Source organism: Chlamydomonas reinhardtii, chromosome 12, assembly GCF_000002595.2.
Source record: "Chlamydomonas reinhardtii strain CC-503 cw92 mt+ chromosome 12, whole genome shotgun sequence".
NCBI lineage: Eukaryota > Viridiplantae > Chlorophyta > Chlorophyceae > Chlamydomonadales > Chlamydomonadaceae > Chlamydomonas > Chlamydomonas reinhardtii.
The window spans coordinates 3,321,598-3,334,712 of NC_057015.1; the positions used below are offsets into that span (position 1 = coordinate 3,321,598).

A 13,115-nucleotide genomic window follows, 5' to 3' on the forward strand; every position below is an offset into this window, starting at 1 on the left:
CAAGGTCTCTGCCAAGCCCAAACTCGTCAGACGAAACGCGCTGTAAGCCGGAAGCCCTACCCCAGAACATATAATCCTCGGTGGTCGAGATTCCTCGCCCTTTTTGGTTCGCTACTGCTGCTGGAGGTTTTACAGGCTTTTCGGTGAGTGAGTTGTAAGCCCTACAACCTAGTCTACATGTTCCACTTGTTAAGTAGGACAGGTGCAGGCGTCCCACTGCAGCTGCGCAAAATGAGCAGAGTCATCAGCGCGCGCTCTCGCCCAGAAAATGTCGCTTACTGCTGCACGTGCCCAATTGATTGTAAGACGCAGCTGCGATGGGCGCAAATGGCCCAGAGGAGTCGGGTCTCCTCAAGCCCTTCACCCCACTTCTGGCCCAGCCTGCGGAGACGCTGCCGCCGTATACGCCTGCATCCGAGCCGCTCGCGCGCGTGCCTCTATATCCAGAAGAAGCCTCAGCAGCAGCCACGCGTGTGGCCGTGACGGGGGCCACTGGTTACGTGGCCGGGAACGTCGTGGCGCGCCTGCTGGCGGCGGGGCACATCGTGCACGCCACCGTCAGGTGCGAGGGGCCCCAGACAACAGCCAGCTCATGGGCGCATCAGCTGCGAACGCAAATCACAAAACATGTCACTGCAAGATGATGCTTAGCCGCTGTGCTTTGGGGAATCAGCACTGTAGAAGCCAGCTGCTGGTCAGCTCGGAAATCGGCGGTGTGGGGCCTAGTTTTCTGCCGGCCTCGTACGCCTGTCTGCCGCAGCTCCCTTCATTGGATCCTGTCGTGCCCTACATCACCAGGGACCCATACAATGAGGCCGCTGTCGCGCCGCTGAAGGCCCTGCCCGGCGCGGCGGAGCGCCTGAAGCTGTTCAAAGCCGACCTGCTGTCGGAGGGCAGGTGCGGGAGGGGAGGGCCGGCGTCCCAAGCTTGGCGGATAGCAGGCTGGTTTGAAGCTACAGATGAGGGTGACGAGGCTTGGGCACTTGGGGTTTGAGGGACAGGACAGCCGGGGACTGAGGGCGTGTAAGGCTGGCAGTGGCTAAAATGGACAAGATGCTCTCCCGTTCTGAAGGCCTCTGATTACAGCCACCCGTCGTGCCCCTGCCGGTTCCTACGCCTCATCCCCTGCCCGCTACCCCGCCCGTCCCCATACAGCTTCGACGGTGCCGTGTCGGGATGTGAGTACGTCTTGCACACCGCTTCGCCCTTTAGCATGAATGTGCGGCCGTCCCAGTCGCGGGCGCTGCTCATCGAGCCAGCCGTGAGGGGCGTGGATAATGTGCTCGGTGAGCGGCCGCTGGGTGCTGCATGGGGCACATGGAGCATGGTGACAACTTCCACTATGTATGAATCCTTCACAAACTTACACATGCACATTTACACATACTGTACCCTGTTATACCACGCATGCGCGAACGCTGTTAGCCCCTGCCGTGTGCTCTTCTACAAATACCGCACACACCACCTTGCCGTGCCCTGCTGGCTTACGTCCTTCCGACCCGCCCTCGCTCACTCCACATGTAGCCGCTGTGGAGCGGTCGCCCAGCGTGAAGCGCGTGGTGCTCACCTCCTCCATCGCGGCTGTGGTGCTGAGCACGCCGGAGCAGGCCCGGCCGGGCACGCACTACTACGACGAGTCCAGCTGGAACAACGCGGCAAGCGAGTCGGTCATCCCGTACGCGTACAGCAAGACCCTGGCGGAGAAGCGCGCGTGGGAGCTGTGCAAGCAGCAGAGCAGGTAATCGACGCAAACTTGGTCCGAGCATGCGGGCACTCATCATCAGTTTTACTTCAGTGGCCAGCAATCAACAAGGAACCTGCCGTCCTTGCTGCGGTACTTGGCCGTGTGCCGAGAAGCTAGCAACTGTTTGCCGTTACGGTGGTGTGCTGGTGCTGCTGCAGGTGGTCGCTGGTGACGATTTGCCCGGGGTTGGTGCTGGGGCCGCCTGTGAGCAGCCGCAGTGACAGCGAGAGCATTCGCCTCGTCACCCGCATGGTGCGAGCGGGCGGGGAGCGAGCAGTAGTGGTATGGGCGCCTGGTCTGGGTGGCGATCTGGGACTGCGTACTTGCTGCGGTGTGCTGGGTGCGCTGGGTGTGCTGGGTGTGGCGGCGCACTGCTGCATGATGCAAAAGCGACGTGGACACTGCCATGCATGCACATGACCCGCCATGGCCGCAGATGCGCGGGGAGATGTGGCCGGCGGCGCCGTGGGCCGGACTGAACTTTGTGGACGTGCGCGACGTGGCCGCTGCACACACCCTGGCCATGAGCCACCCCAAGGCCGAGGGCAGGTGCGGGCTGAGGGCGGGGTTAGGGGGGGCGGGTTAACGTTGAGCCAATCCAGGGTTTGGGGGGATGCAAGGTGCAGTGTACGGGCTTGAGCCCTTCCTCTGACCCGGGCCTGACACACACGCCGCGCCACTCACCGCCTGGCAACCGGCGCGCCTGTGTGTCACAGGTACATTCTGAGCAGCTGCGACGCCATGCTGCACGACCTGCCGGGCGCAGTCAGCCGCCTGTACCCGGGCGGCCGGCTGGCGCCACCGCGGTTCTTCCTGCCGCGCTGGCTTGTGTGGCTGGTGGCGCCGCTGGCCGGGCTACCGCGGGACGTGGTCCAGGTGCGTGTGAGGGTGTGGGTACGGATGTGGGTGTGGGTACGGATGTGGGTGTGGGTGTGGGTGTGGGTGTGGGTGTAGGCTGCGGGCTGTTGGTAGGGGCATGGAACGCGGGTGCCGCACGGTCAGGCATGGCGCGACCACAGAAGTCCGTGTCCAGGGCGGTGCCCCTGTCCGTGTCAGATGTGGTCCAGCATGCTCCCATTTACTAACACACATGTACCTGAACCTCGTAAGGCGGCCATCCCCATGCGCGCTGCAGTTTGCACCCTTCGTTCTGCTATGACTGTGCCTGACGTGTGTACCCTTGCGGCCGCAGTTCTCGGTTGGCTTCCGGTGCGTGATGAACACGGCCAAGGTTCAGAACCAGCTCGGTCTGCGTTTCGTGGCGCCGGCCTTGACCCTACGAGACATGATTGAGGTGAGGCCGGTGTGTATGGGGCGCAGGGGTACGCCAATGCACGGGGCCACGCGATGTGTGGCTGAGACAACTCTGGCGATGGTTTGCATGCTGGGATGGGTACCTGTAGCGTCGTACTTGCCGCATGGAGACAGTATGGATCAATCTAATCTGTTCATGGGTGTGACGCACAGTCCCCGTCTGGCACCGGAGTAGGAAGCGGCGTGTACCGCCGCGGCGTTGGTGGCTGGAGCATTCAGGGTGGCCTGCTGCAAACCCGTTTGTGCCCATGCCCACCCGCCTCCTCACAGGACCTGGCCGCCCGGGGGCTCATTGCACACCCCAAGCCAGCGGTCGCTGCGCACGTGCTCGCCGCGGCCAAACAGCAGCAGTAAGAGCAGCAGCCGCGAGGGTACCTGGGGTGGCCATCTCCGGCGAGCAGCGGGGGATGAACAGCAGCCATTGCCGTATCGGGTCACCCCAGGGGCCCATGCATGAGCATGGGGTTTGGTGTGCATTGGGATGTCACTTGCGGCTATTCTGTCAGCTGATTTTATTTTAGCTCACAAGCGCTGCAACGCATGGTGACACGCCAAACGTCTGGGGTATTCAGGGCTTCACGCGGCTGTAGTTCGTCACCTTAACTTGCAGCTACTGCAACTCCTGAGTTGTATCCATTCCGGTTCTTTCTTTTGTGCAAAGCACTTGGATGTTGACAACAACACAAGAGCTATCAATTAAGTAAAGCGGGATGTCAAAGGAGTTGTGGGTTGTTGGCTTCCCCTGGCGAGGGCTGGTGTGTGCACCCGGGCCCATCGCCCTCTGAATATACTGCACAATTTTCAAGCACACGTCTAATAGCGCAAGTTGGGCACTGAAGTAAGCCACTGTGCATCTTGCGCACAGAACTGCAGGCCCGTACTAGACTGTGGTTGGCCTTCAACATGGGTCCCAACGCAGATGGCTTTCCAATGAGGGTCCAATGAGAATTGCCTTGGGAGAAGTTTTCATGTAAGCTTTAAGACACGGCATTACTTCCTGCCGTGTGCTGCATTGCGGGGGAACGCACCCGCATTGACAAAGGTGTGTCAAGTAGGGTGTGAGCGGCGGCTTTGGGAAGCGTTTGACAGGATGTGTCTAAGGCGGTGGTTGCTTCTATGTAGCAGCTAAGTTCAAAATGCCGACAGTACATGCTGAAAGCGAAGTAAGGGATGGGGCATACAATGATGGGGCAGTGACGATATGCGGACGGAGATCATAATTGTGACCTTGCTGAGGTTCGGGTCTTGGGATTCTGGAGGAGTGGGTTGTTGGGTGTGTTTGGAAGGCGGAGTAAGACCAAGCCAGCGCAGGTAATGCTGACGGCGGTTGGCTAGTAGAGATTTAACGACTTGGCAGGATGACACTTTGGAGCACACGGGAGGCCTGACGTATGAGCCACGCAGCAAGCTGGTGTTGCTCTGTGTGGCTCATGTGTGTAGGCGGTGCAGCGCTGAGCACACGGGTAGCCTGGCGTTGCCAGTGGCACGCACGTCTGATGCTCCCTTGGCGAACGTGCGGCAAGGGAGACACGGGCAGCTTAAGGATGGTGCGGTTCGCGCGTGCACGTGACGGCTAGCGAGGAGGGCATGCGGTGCGGTTGTTTAGCCCTTGTAGGTGCGCGAGCGGCGTTTGGCCGATTGCGCATCGGACCCTGTCGCCCCTTACTCTGGGAGCACGAGGCGGCAGCCAGCACAGGGGGCGTTGCTGTTGTGAGTGCGGCCGTGAAGGAGAGCAGCAATGGGTTAAGTCGGGATGGAATCCCACTTTAAGCATGGGCGCTGCCCGGCGTGGCGAAGTAGGTTTTGCCGTGCGCGTGTGGGAGGCATGGCGTCGTGGAGCCCACATGCCGGTACAGCGCGGCTGCGCGGGCCGCGTGAGCCGCACTTTCCGACCTGGAAAGTGGTGGTGAGGTGCCAGGGCGCGGACAGGCGCCGGGCGTGTGGGCCACAGGGTCTCTGATAGCTGAGGACGCCGTGAAGCAGGGATTGTTTCATCACCCACCCAGCAGAGGCGTATCGGTGCATCGTTAGCAGGAAATTATCCCCTGACTGTTGATGAAGATGCCAACTTTTGTGGGATGTAGGCCTGTAGGGTTTCGACCACGAATGCACAATGCTGCTGAGGTGCGATACGCACCCAGCAAGCTGCAAATCAAGTCCCCGCATAGTGGAAGGCAGGCAAATGCAGACCTCGCGGGTGTAACCACTGCATCGTAAACGCGGCAAGCCTCTACGACTGACTGACAGCGTGTGCTGCATGCTGAAGCCCTTGACGCCTAAGCGGGTATGACAGGCAAGCAAAGGCGTATCGTTGGAAACTGGAAAGTAGGGACTGCAGCAAGAAGGCTGAAGACAGGAGGTGGGAATCGTGGGACGGAACACTGAGCACCACGTAGCTGATAGAGGTTACATGTGGGACGACAGCCGTGGACTAAGCCAGGGCCCCCAAAACGTACGAGACACGCACGCTCACCCGAGGAGAGATCCCCGAATGACCCCCATGCTCCTCGCCTCCGGAGAGGGGAGGAACCCCAGGCCCGGCTCACCGCAAACGCTAGCGCTGCTCACCTAAGCCGTGGGTCGGCGTCATAAGACTACCTCTTGCGAGTCCCTAAGCTGACAAGCTAGGGTGAGGCCGGTGGCGAGTCCGCTGTTGGCCCTACCAAGATAACCCCTCCAACATCATCTGACGCTAGGAATGGGTGCTGGTTCGGGACAAGGTCCCAGCGGCGCGGAGGCCGACGCAGACTCACAAACGCAGCTAGCCGTGACCAGAAGTCCGCAATCACCTCCACACCTATCCTTCGCACAACAGCAACCTCCGCAGTCCGGTCTGCAGCATCACGGCAAGCGTAAAGGCGCTGTCGGCCGTATTCCAGGGCCGCCACAGCAGCCAAGCACACGATTTGTCCTGTTTAAGGGGTTTATTATGGTGCCTTGCTGCGTGTTGCCTGCGTACCAGACTGCAGCCATGCCCACGTAGCTCACTGCATTCATGCCCACGGGGCCCATGCCGCGTGCAGTACCGCCGGGATGAGCCGTGCAGCCATCGCGCTGTCATCACTATTACGCGGCCTCCCCGTTTCCAGAACTTGCATTACCACATACACGCATTCATTCCTCACCATTTACATACTTGCCTTCCACTCCGTCCACTCCGCCTCCATAGTTCCGTTCCAGCCCGCGCCAGCCCCAACCGCAGCGACAGCCAGCCGCCCAGCCCGCGGTTACTTGCTGTGCTGTTTTGCTTGCTGTCTGGCCCGCTGCTTCCTTCCCGGTTTCTTACGCTTCCACTCACTCCCTCCCTCACATGTGCTGCTGGACGACGGTGGCGCTGGTGTTTCCAGGTTGGTTTCGGATGCCGCGCGCCCCGCAGCTCCGCTCCGCGCCAGCCCGCCAGCCGTCCGACAGCCTAGCCATCGCAACCTGGTTATATCAGTGATGGTTCGGCGGCGCTCCTCTATTGCCCGTGGCGTTTACCGTCTGGATGAGGTAACATGTCTGCTGTGGCCGCCTCCTGCTAACCGGCCTTCTATGCGTGCTAGCGACTACAACTTCTCTTCGTGTCGCGCACATTCGCGTTCGCGTTTCGACAGCACTCCGCTAACGATGTCCCACACCGCCTGCGATAGCCCTGGTGGCGCCTGTACTAACCACAACTGGTTCCGTGTGATGTCCACATTCGCATGCTCCCGCATCACATCACGCAGAGCCTCCGCCACCACACAGTCCCAGAAGTGATGAACCCTAGCGCCAGCAGTCATCTGAGTCCCACACGGGCATTTCTCCACGCGTCCACCTGCGGCCCACGCCGCAAGCATCCCAAAGCCCGTGAACCCATTGACTGCCAGACGCCAGAGCGGTTCCTTGTGTCGCGGCTCCCACACCAAAGCCCACAGCCGCGCCAGGGCCGCCCGCAGCGCATGAATCGCTTCCGCTGGCGGCGCGGCGCCGCTGTAGGCCTCTTGGATGAAAGAACCACGTAGCACCATGACCACGTGATCAGTTGATCTGTAGGCACGCACAGGCACGCACCAGCCCGATTGCCCAGCCCTAAGGGCCAGGGATGGGGTTGCCACCATTCCCTTTAAGGAAACCGCTTAGGGTTTGCACATGGGGCGCGTGATGCCCTCATCCCGACGAATGCACTGCATGAGCTGTGACACTGCATGCAAGCACAGCCAGAAAACCCAGGCCTGATCCGCGCGTCCGCATCCAAAACTTTTACCCGACAATACGGACATATCATATACTCATAATATCGCAGCAACCAGTCCTGCAGCGGCGCGAGCTGTCGCCAAGTGTTTCTCGTGCCATTCAATTGGCCGTTCGCGCGCTGGCGCAATCACTACAGTACCGCTTGCTAAGGAGCCTAGCTTATAATTTTGGGACGTTTGATAAACAACTCGGCCCGCTCTCGTTGGGGTCCCGCGGAGTTGCCCCTCCACCACTCACGGTCGTCGCCCGCATGGCGCCTCGCAAGAAGAACGTGAAGGCAAGTGTTGCGACGGCGAGGGGTTCGTCGTGGCATCTCATGCCATCAAACAATGGGCGCAAGCGATGGACGCGGGGCTCCTGCACTCACAGGAGGACGAGGCGGAGGCAGAGCCGGCAGAGGCGGCCGTGGAGCCGCGTGCAAAGCGCACGCGTCGTGGGGCAGACGCCGATGCAGCGGCCGCAAATGACAACAAGCCTGGGCATGCCGATGTAAAAGGCAAGGGCAAAGGCAAGGCCGCCAGCAAGGCAGCTCCCAAGGCGGCTGCGGCAGCGGATGCCGATGAAGAGCCAGCCGCGGCCACGGCCGCAGCTGCCAAAGCGCCTGGCAAAGGCAAGTCCAAAGCGGCTGCGGCAGACGGTGGTGCCACCAGGTCAGCTGCAGCGGGGCCGAAGGCCGAGGCCGCAGCAGCAGGCGCCGGCGGTGACGGCAGCAGTGGCGGGGGCAAGAAGTACTACCTGATGAAGAGCGAGCCGGAAGAGTTCTCTTTGGATGACCTGGAGGCCAAGCCCGAGTCAATTGGCCACTGGGAGGGTGAGTAAGCAGTGGGCACGGGGGTTAGTATAGACAGCAAAGACAGAGAGGAGCGCCGAGAGCCAGGGGCGATGAGGGCAGAAGGAGGCGGGGTGGGGCGGAGCAGGGCGGACCGGGACTGCAGAGAAGCCGGGGCGAAGCTGGCGGGTTCACTCGTTACCTGTGGAGGTCCCGGGCGTGTGGCCAGTCACTCTATACGTGAGGCCATGCCCGCCGTGCTGACACGCGGGGCGCTATGTTGCAGGCGTGCGCAACGCCCAGGCCCGCAACATCATGAGGGGCATGCGGCTGGGGGACGAGGCGCTCTTCTACCACAGGTGGGGCCAACAACCGGGCCATTGGTATGGGCTGCGTGGCGCGGCGTGGCGTCGCTGTGTGCTGTTTGAATTGTGTGGGGCTTGTATGGGGTGCTGTTGGGCCTGAGCCGGGACTTTGTACGCACGCCAACCCAGCAGACCAAAACGCAGGTGCGCAAGGAGACGGTGACGTGTATGAGGGCAGCGGGCTCAGGGCAACGGCCGTCCCCACCGCAGCCACGCCCCTGCGTTCCTCCCCATCCTTCCTCCGCTGGTGTGCGGGCTGCCGCGCTGTGTGCGTCCGCGCTCCCTCCCCTCCCTGCAGCTCCTGTAAGGTGCCGGCCGCCGTGGGGGTGGTGCGGGTGGTGCGGGAGGCGTACCCCGACCACTTCGCATTCGACAAGAAGTCCAAATACTACGACGAGCGCAGGTGCGTGCCAAATGGGTGAAATGGCAAAGGAGGTCATAAGGCGGTAGCGAACAGACCAGCTGGAGCGCCCGCGTGCTGTATGGGGCCGACGCACGGAACGTAGGCCGCAGGTGTTCAGCATGCCTCCCACGTTCGCGCCACCCTCGGCACCGCTTGCGCTGGCCACAGCAGCTAGCCAGGTCCCAAATCCCCTGCTACCCCTGAGGCGGGTATGTGCCCCCCGTGCTGTGTGGGCGGTGGTGTGCAGCACACCCGACAACCCCAAGTGGTGGATGGTGGATGTGCAGCTGGTGCGGCGCCTGGCGCGGCCGGTGACACTGGCGGAGCTGCGGGCAGAGGGCGCCAAGGCCGGCTCACCCGTGGCGAGCATGGTGCTGATCAACAAGTGAGTGACTCGCCTCGCTTTGGGATGTATGGTTTCGGGTCAGATGTACACCGAGGAAAGTTGTGGACTCACATCGCAAGCACTTGAAATGAAGTAGAAGCAGGTGGGTTCAGGTAAAGGGTGCTGTGTGGAATGTTCGAGGGCCACTGGCCTGACCGTGGACTCCTTTCCTGGTTGCGCAGGTCGCGCCTGAGTGTGCAGCCTGTGACTGAGGAGCAGTGGAACGTGGTGATGCAGCTGGAGAAGCAGGACAAAGCCGACGCATGACATTTAGGGTGCTGGCTGCGAGGATAGCGGTGGTGCATGCACAGCGGTGTATGCACAAGGGATGACAGGAAGCTTGGAGGGAGACGGAGTGAGGGCGGGCGTGGGCGGGGGTACCGTGATTTAGGGGTTGATTGGGAGCAGGCGGTTTGGAATCACTCATTTATCAGCCATGGCCCCTTACCGAATTTTAATCCATAAGTATCTGCAAAACTTTAAGTGTAAGCACGTGAACTGAGCAAAAGAGAGGGAAGAATGTCCCAACTTGCGTTCCAGCCGGCCTACGATGCCGAGAAGGCGCTGCAGCCAGCAAAGGTCTGCGTCACTGGAGTGACCGGCTTTGTAGCAGGTAAGATTATGTTTGAGGCAAAGGAGCGCAAGGGTTTCTACTCAACGCTCGCGCAGTGTAATGCATCTTCAAGGGCTATTTGAAACCGCCGTCGCTCACCATCTCACTGGGTCCGGTGCACAGGCTCGGTGGTCTCGCGGCTGCTGGAGCTAGGCCACACCGTGCACGGCACCTGCCGCGACCCCTCGCGCACCAACACGGTCGCCCACCTCTTATCCCTGCCCGGTGCGGCGGAGCGCCTGAAGCTGTTCAAAGCCGACCTGCTGTCGGAGGGCAGGTGCGGGAGGGGAGGGAGGGTGTAATCAGCGTTCAAGAGTTCACAGCGGATCCATCAACCGGCGGGCGGGGGGCAGGCAACTTGGCCGCGCAGCACATTGCGTGTTAGGGTTTGCGTTGGCTCCGACATGCCGCTGCTGCTACTGCTGCTGCCGCCTGGAACACTATAGTATGGACGTGGACAAACCGCCTGCCGTGATGTCCTGCGTGTTGCAGCTATGACGAGGCTGTGTCGGGCTGTGACTACGTCATCCACACCGCCTCGCCCTACACCATGAATGTACCCGCGGCGGAGGTCCAGGCCAAGCTGTTGGACCCAGCGGTGAAGGGAACAGAACACGTCCTGTGTGAGTGCCGGTACCGTGGCGGGCTCTCAATCTCCCTGTCAGGGCGCCTGCTGTTGTGCGAATGCCGCCTGCGGCTCAAGTCGTAGACAGCTCCCAAGTCATGACGCTGCGGCGCAAGTACGTGCCACCCTCCGCTGCTGCAACACCGTAGGCGCCGCCAGCAAATCTCCCTCCGTCAAGCGGGTGGTGCTGACGTCATCGTGCGCCGCCATCTACGGCGACCCGCACGAGTTCGGCAAGGACCACGTGTACACCGAGGCTGACTGGTGCGTGTGTGTGTGTGTGCGCGTGTATGTGTGTGTGTGCGTGTGTGTCTCTGTACGGGCGTCGGTGGGCTGGTGCATAGCGCTGCGGGCTGGCTTCCCTGGCGTGTTGCTTGCATGCACGGACACCGCCGCATGACCATGCCAAACGCATCTGCTTGTGAACATGCCCTGGCCCGGGCATACACAGGAACCCTACCGCGACCAAACAGGTCCTCCCATACTACTACAGGTATGCTGTGTCGGCTGCGCAGTTTGTGTGGTTGCGCGCATGTCTGAGTTCTAGAACAAGCCGAAATTTTATGTATGCCGTACTGTGACCCACCCACCTGCCTGCCTGCCCGCTTGTCGTGCCTGCTGCCTGCCCACCTGCCTCTCCCCCACAGCAAGAAGCTGGCTGAGGAGCGGGCGTGGGAGATGGCCAAGGCGCAGAGCCAGTAAGTGTGTGGCGGCGGCGGGCCACGTACAGCGCCCCAGCCTGTCCTGCGTACCAGCGGACCTTGAAGCAGCAACCCCCGGCCGCTCTTCGGCAGCTCGTCATGTGCCGCCTCTCACCTCACCCCACCTGTCGCCTCCGTACGTGTGCAGGTGGAAGCTGGTGGTGATCAACCCCGCCGTCATCCTGGGGCCGCCGCTCAGCAAGCGCACAGACAGCGAGTCGGTGGGTGACAGAGTAGGGGTGGTAAGGCCACTTGGGTCGGAGGCGCCAGGGAGCCTTGTATGAGAATAATAGTCAAGCCACAATGCCAGCACAGCCACTTGCTTCTCCGATTCGCATCGGTCGACCCGGCCTTGAAACCAAACGCCGCAGATCAACCTAATAAACACCTTCCTGAAAGGCAAGGCCTACCCCGCCTGCCCGCACATGGGCTTTGGCACCGTGGACGTGCGCGACGTGGCCGCGGCACACACCCTGGCCATGAGCCACCCCAAGGCCGAGGGCAGGTACGGGCTGAGGGCGGGGTTGGGGTGGGGGTTGCAAATACGTGGGCGGTGGGGGTGGGGGTGGGGGCTGCTCCTACCCGTTCCAGGTAGAAACATGCCACGCTGAAGCACAGCCCATGGGGGCTGCTACCTTGCATCATGTGGCCGCTCACCAACATCGCCATTGTGCCTTTGCCCGTCTTTGCCCACCTGCTTATACGAAACAAGCCGCATACCGCCGCGGTGGGGCTCTGGCGGGTTGAGGCTTGGCTAGGACTCACTGTGCGCGGGGTCACACGGACTTTGCCCGCGGGAGGGTTTGCAGCAAAGTCGGGGTTGGTGGAGTCAAGTTGGGCCCTGATAGCATGTGATGGCTCGGCGTCTTCGGGTGCTGGGACTGTCCCCTCTGTAACATCCGCATTCATACCGTAATAGCTCCCTCCACCCGCCACCCGCCACCCCGACTGGGAAGGACTGCCCCGCCCCCTGCCACGTGCTCCACAGGTACATCACGGTATCCAAATCCATGTGGTTTGCGGAAATGGCACGTGCCATCAAGGCCGGCTTCCCCGACTCGAAATTCCGGCCCCCCGTCACCACTGCACCCAAGTGGTTGCTGGCGGTGATTGGGCCGGCGGTGGGCCTGTCGCGTGACCTGATCAAGTGAGGATAATGACCAGGCGCTGACATCAGCAGGGGGCATGTTGTTTGGGCCACCATAATAGCCCAGCTGCCGTGCTCCTCGGCGGCTTCTTGTGGGTTTGGGCTTCGGGGCCCTAACTGTGCGCCCACATGAGTGTCCTACGGCAGTGCTGTACCTTACTTCACGCTTCATGACATGGGCCCTCACAGTTACGCGGTCGGGAAATGTCCCCAGTTCAACAACAGCAAGATCCAGTCGGAGCTTGGATTTAAATTCCACTCGCCCGAGGCGGCCATCAAGGACCAGGTGGATGCGATGCTGGCGCTGGGCATCGCAAAGCCGTTCTGAGGTGGTGGAGACACGAGCAGCACAGCTGCGGGTGCGGGTGACAGGGACGCCGGTAGGAGGACTTGATGGCTAGCCAGAGGTTGCTGAAGAGTTTCCGTAGGGTCTGTGAAGGGGAGGGAGCAGGAGCGGTATTCCGGTATGCTTGCTTTCTGGCAGAGGGGGCTTCGGAGGAGAAATGCTGGGGATGATGGCACATATACAGTAGAAACTCATACATACTCGCTCAGTGGTATACCGTGTATATGTAGGGCAACACGCATTGGAGAGGGAGGTCGCTGGAGCGATGGCTTCAGCAGGTCCCTGTTGCAACCAAAGCAACCCGATCGGCGCCCGGTGTTGGATGCATCAGAGGCTGCAGGCTGCTGCGCATTCAATACACACGGCTGTGTTTCACATGATAAAGGGTAAGGAGGGCTTGCAGACAGGAAATTTTGGTCAACGAATAATTCGGTGAAAAGCTGACCGGTTTACCAGTTAACTGGATTGAGAACCCCGAACGGGCG

The 13,115-nt window shown here is 61.3% G+C and overlaps 3 protein-coding genes across 3 annotated transcripts; all 3 read left to right on the top strand.

Annotated features, from left to right (window-relative positions):
* Window positions 1–31: 31 nt before the first annotated feature.
* Window positions 32–5,273, top strand: CHLRE_12g497700v5 (uncharacterized protein). Its single transcript, XM_043068029.1, has 10 exons — window positions 32–143; window positions 313–562; window positions 799–897; window positions 1,156–1,286; window positions 1,525–1,738; window positions 1,903–1,996; window positions 2,181–2,293; window positions 2,461–2,620; window positions 2,937–3,038; window positions 3,329–5,273. The coding sequence occupies exons 2-10, from the start codon at window positions 318–320 to the stop codon at window positions 3,410–3,412; spliced, it is 1,242 nt and encodes a 413-aa protein (XP_042918336.1). The 5' UTR covers window positions 32–143; window positions 313–317; the 3' UTR covers window positions 3,413–5,273.
* A 2,051-nt stretch (window positions 5,274–7,324) lies between these two features.
* On the top strand, window positions 7,325–9,634 carry CHLRE_12g497650v5 (uncharacterized protein). Its single transcript, XM_001702306.2, has 6 exons — window positions 7,325–7,553; window positions 7,646–8,087; window positions 8,332–8,404; window positions 8,709–8,813; window positions 9,061–9,198; window positions 9,381–9,634. Exons 1-6 carry the CDS (start codon window positions 7,527–7,529, stop codon window positions 9,463–9,465), a joined length of 870 nt encoding a protein of 289 aa, XP_001702358.1. The 5' UTR covers window positions 7,325–7,526; the 3' UTR covers window positions 9,466–9,634.
* A 48-nt stretch (window positions 9,635–9,682) lies between these two features.
* CHLRE_12g497652v5 (uncharacterized protein) lies at window positions 9,683–13,104 on the top strand. The gene is made up of 10 exons (XM_043068027.1): window positions 9,683–9,811; window positions 9,935–10,088; window positions 10,304–10,434; window positions 10,586–10,700; window positions 10,888–10,929; window positions 11,084–11,134; window positions 11,286–11,358; window positions 11,509–11,642; window positions 12,126–12,284; window positions 12,474–13,104. Exons 1-10 carry the CDS (start codon window positions 9,718–9,720, stop codon window positions 12,610–12,612), a joined length of 1,092 nt encoding a protein of 363 aa, XP_042918337.1. The 5' UTR covers window positions 9,683–9,717; the 3' UTR covers window positions 12,613–13,104.
* Window positions 13,105–13,115: the final 11 nt, after the last annotated feature.

What these genes read in the sequence shown, in the direction of transcription:
- CHLRE_12g497700v5 (XM_043068029.1), top strand. Translation starts at nt 318, where the DNA reads ATGGGCGCAAATGGCCCAGAGGAGTCGGGTCTCCTCAAGCCCTTCACC. An exon ending in CTGTGCAAGCAGCAGAGCAG is followed by an intron (nt 1,739 to 1,902) that starts GTAATCGACGCA and finishes GTGCTGCTGCAG; the next exon opens with GTGGTCGCTGGTGACGATTT. An exon ending in TACCGCGGGACGTGGTCCAG is followed by an intron (nt 2,621 to 2,936) that starts GTGCGTGTGAGG and finishes TTGCGGCCGCAG; the next exon opens with TTCTCGGTTGGCTTCCGGTG.
- CHLRE_12g497650v5 (XM_001702306.2), top strand. Translation starts at nt 7,527, where the DNA reads ATGGCGCCTCGCAAGAAGAACGTGAAG. An exon ending in GTCAATTGGCCACTGGGAGG is followed by an intron (nt 8,088 to 8,331) that starts GTGAGTAAGCAG and finishes GCTATGTTGCAG; the next exon opens with GCGTGCGCAACGCCCAGGCC. An exon ending in AGCATGGTGCTGATCAACAA is followed by an intron (nt 9,199 to 9,380) that starts GTGAGTGACTCG and finishes CTGGTTGCGCAG; the next exon opens with GTCGCGCCTGAGTGTGCAGC.
- CHLRE_12g497652v5 (XM_043068027.1), top strand. Translation starts at nt 9,718, where the DNA reads ATGTCCCAACTTGCGTTCCAGCCGGCCTACGATGCCGAGAAGGCGCTG. An exon ending in GTCCTCCCATACTACTACAG is followed by an intron (nt 10,930 to 11,083) that starts GTATGCTGTGTC and finishes TCTCCCCCACAG; the next exon opens with CAAGAAGCTGGCTGAGGAGC. An exon ending in CTGTCGCGTGACCTGATCAA is followed by an intron (nt 12,285 to 12,473) that starts GTGAGGATAATG and finishes GGGCCCTCACAG; the next exon opens with TTACGCGGTCGGGAAATGTC.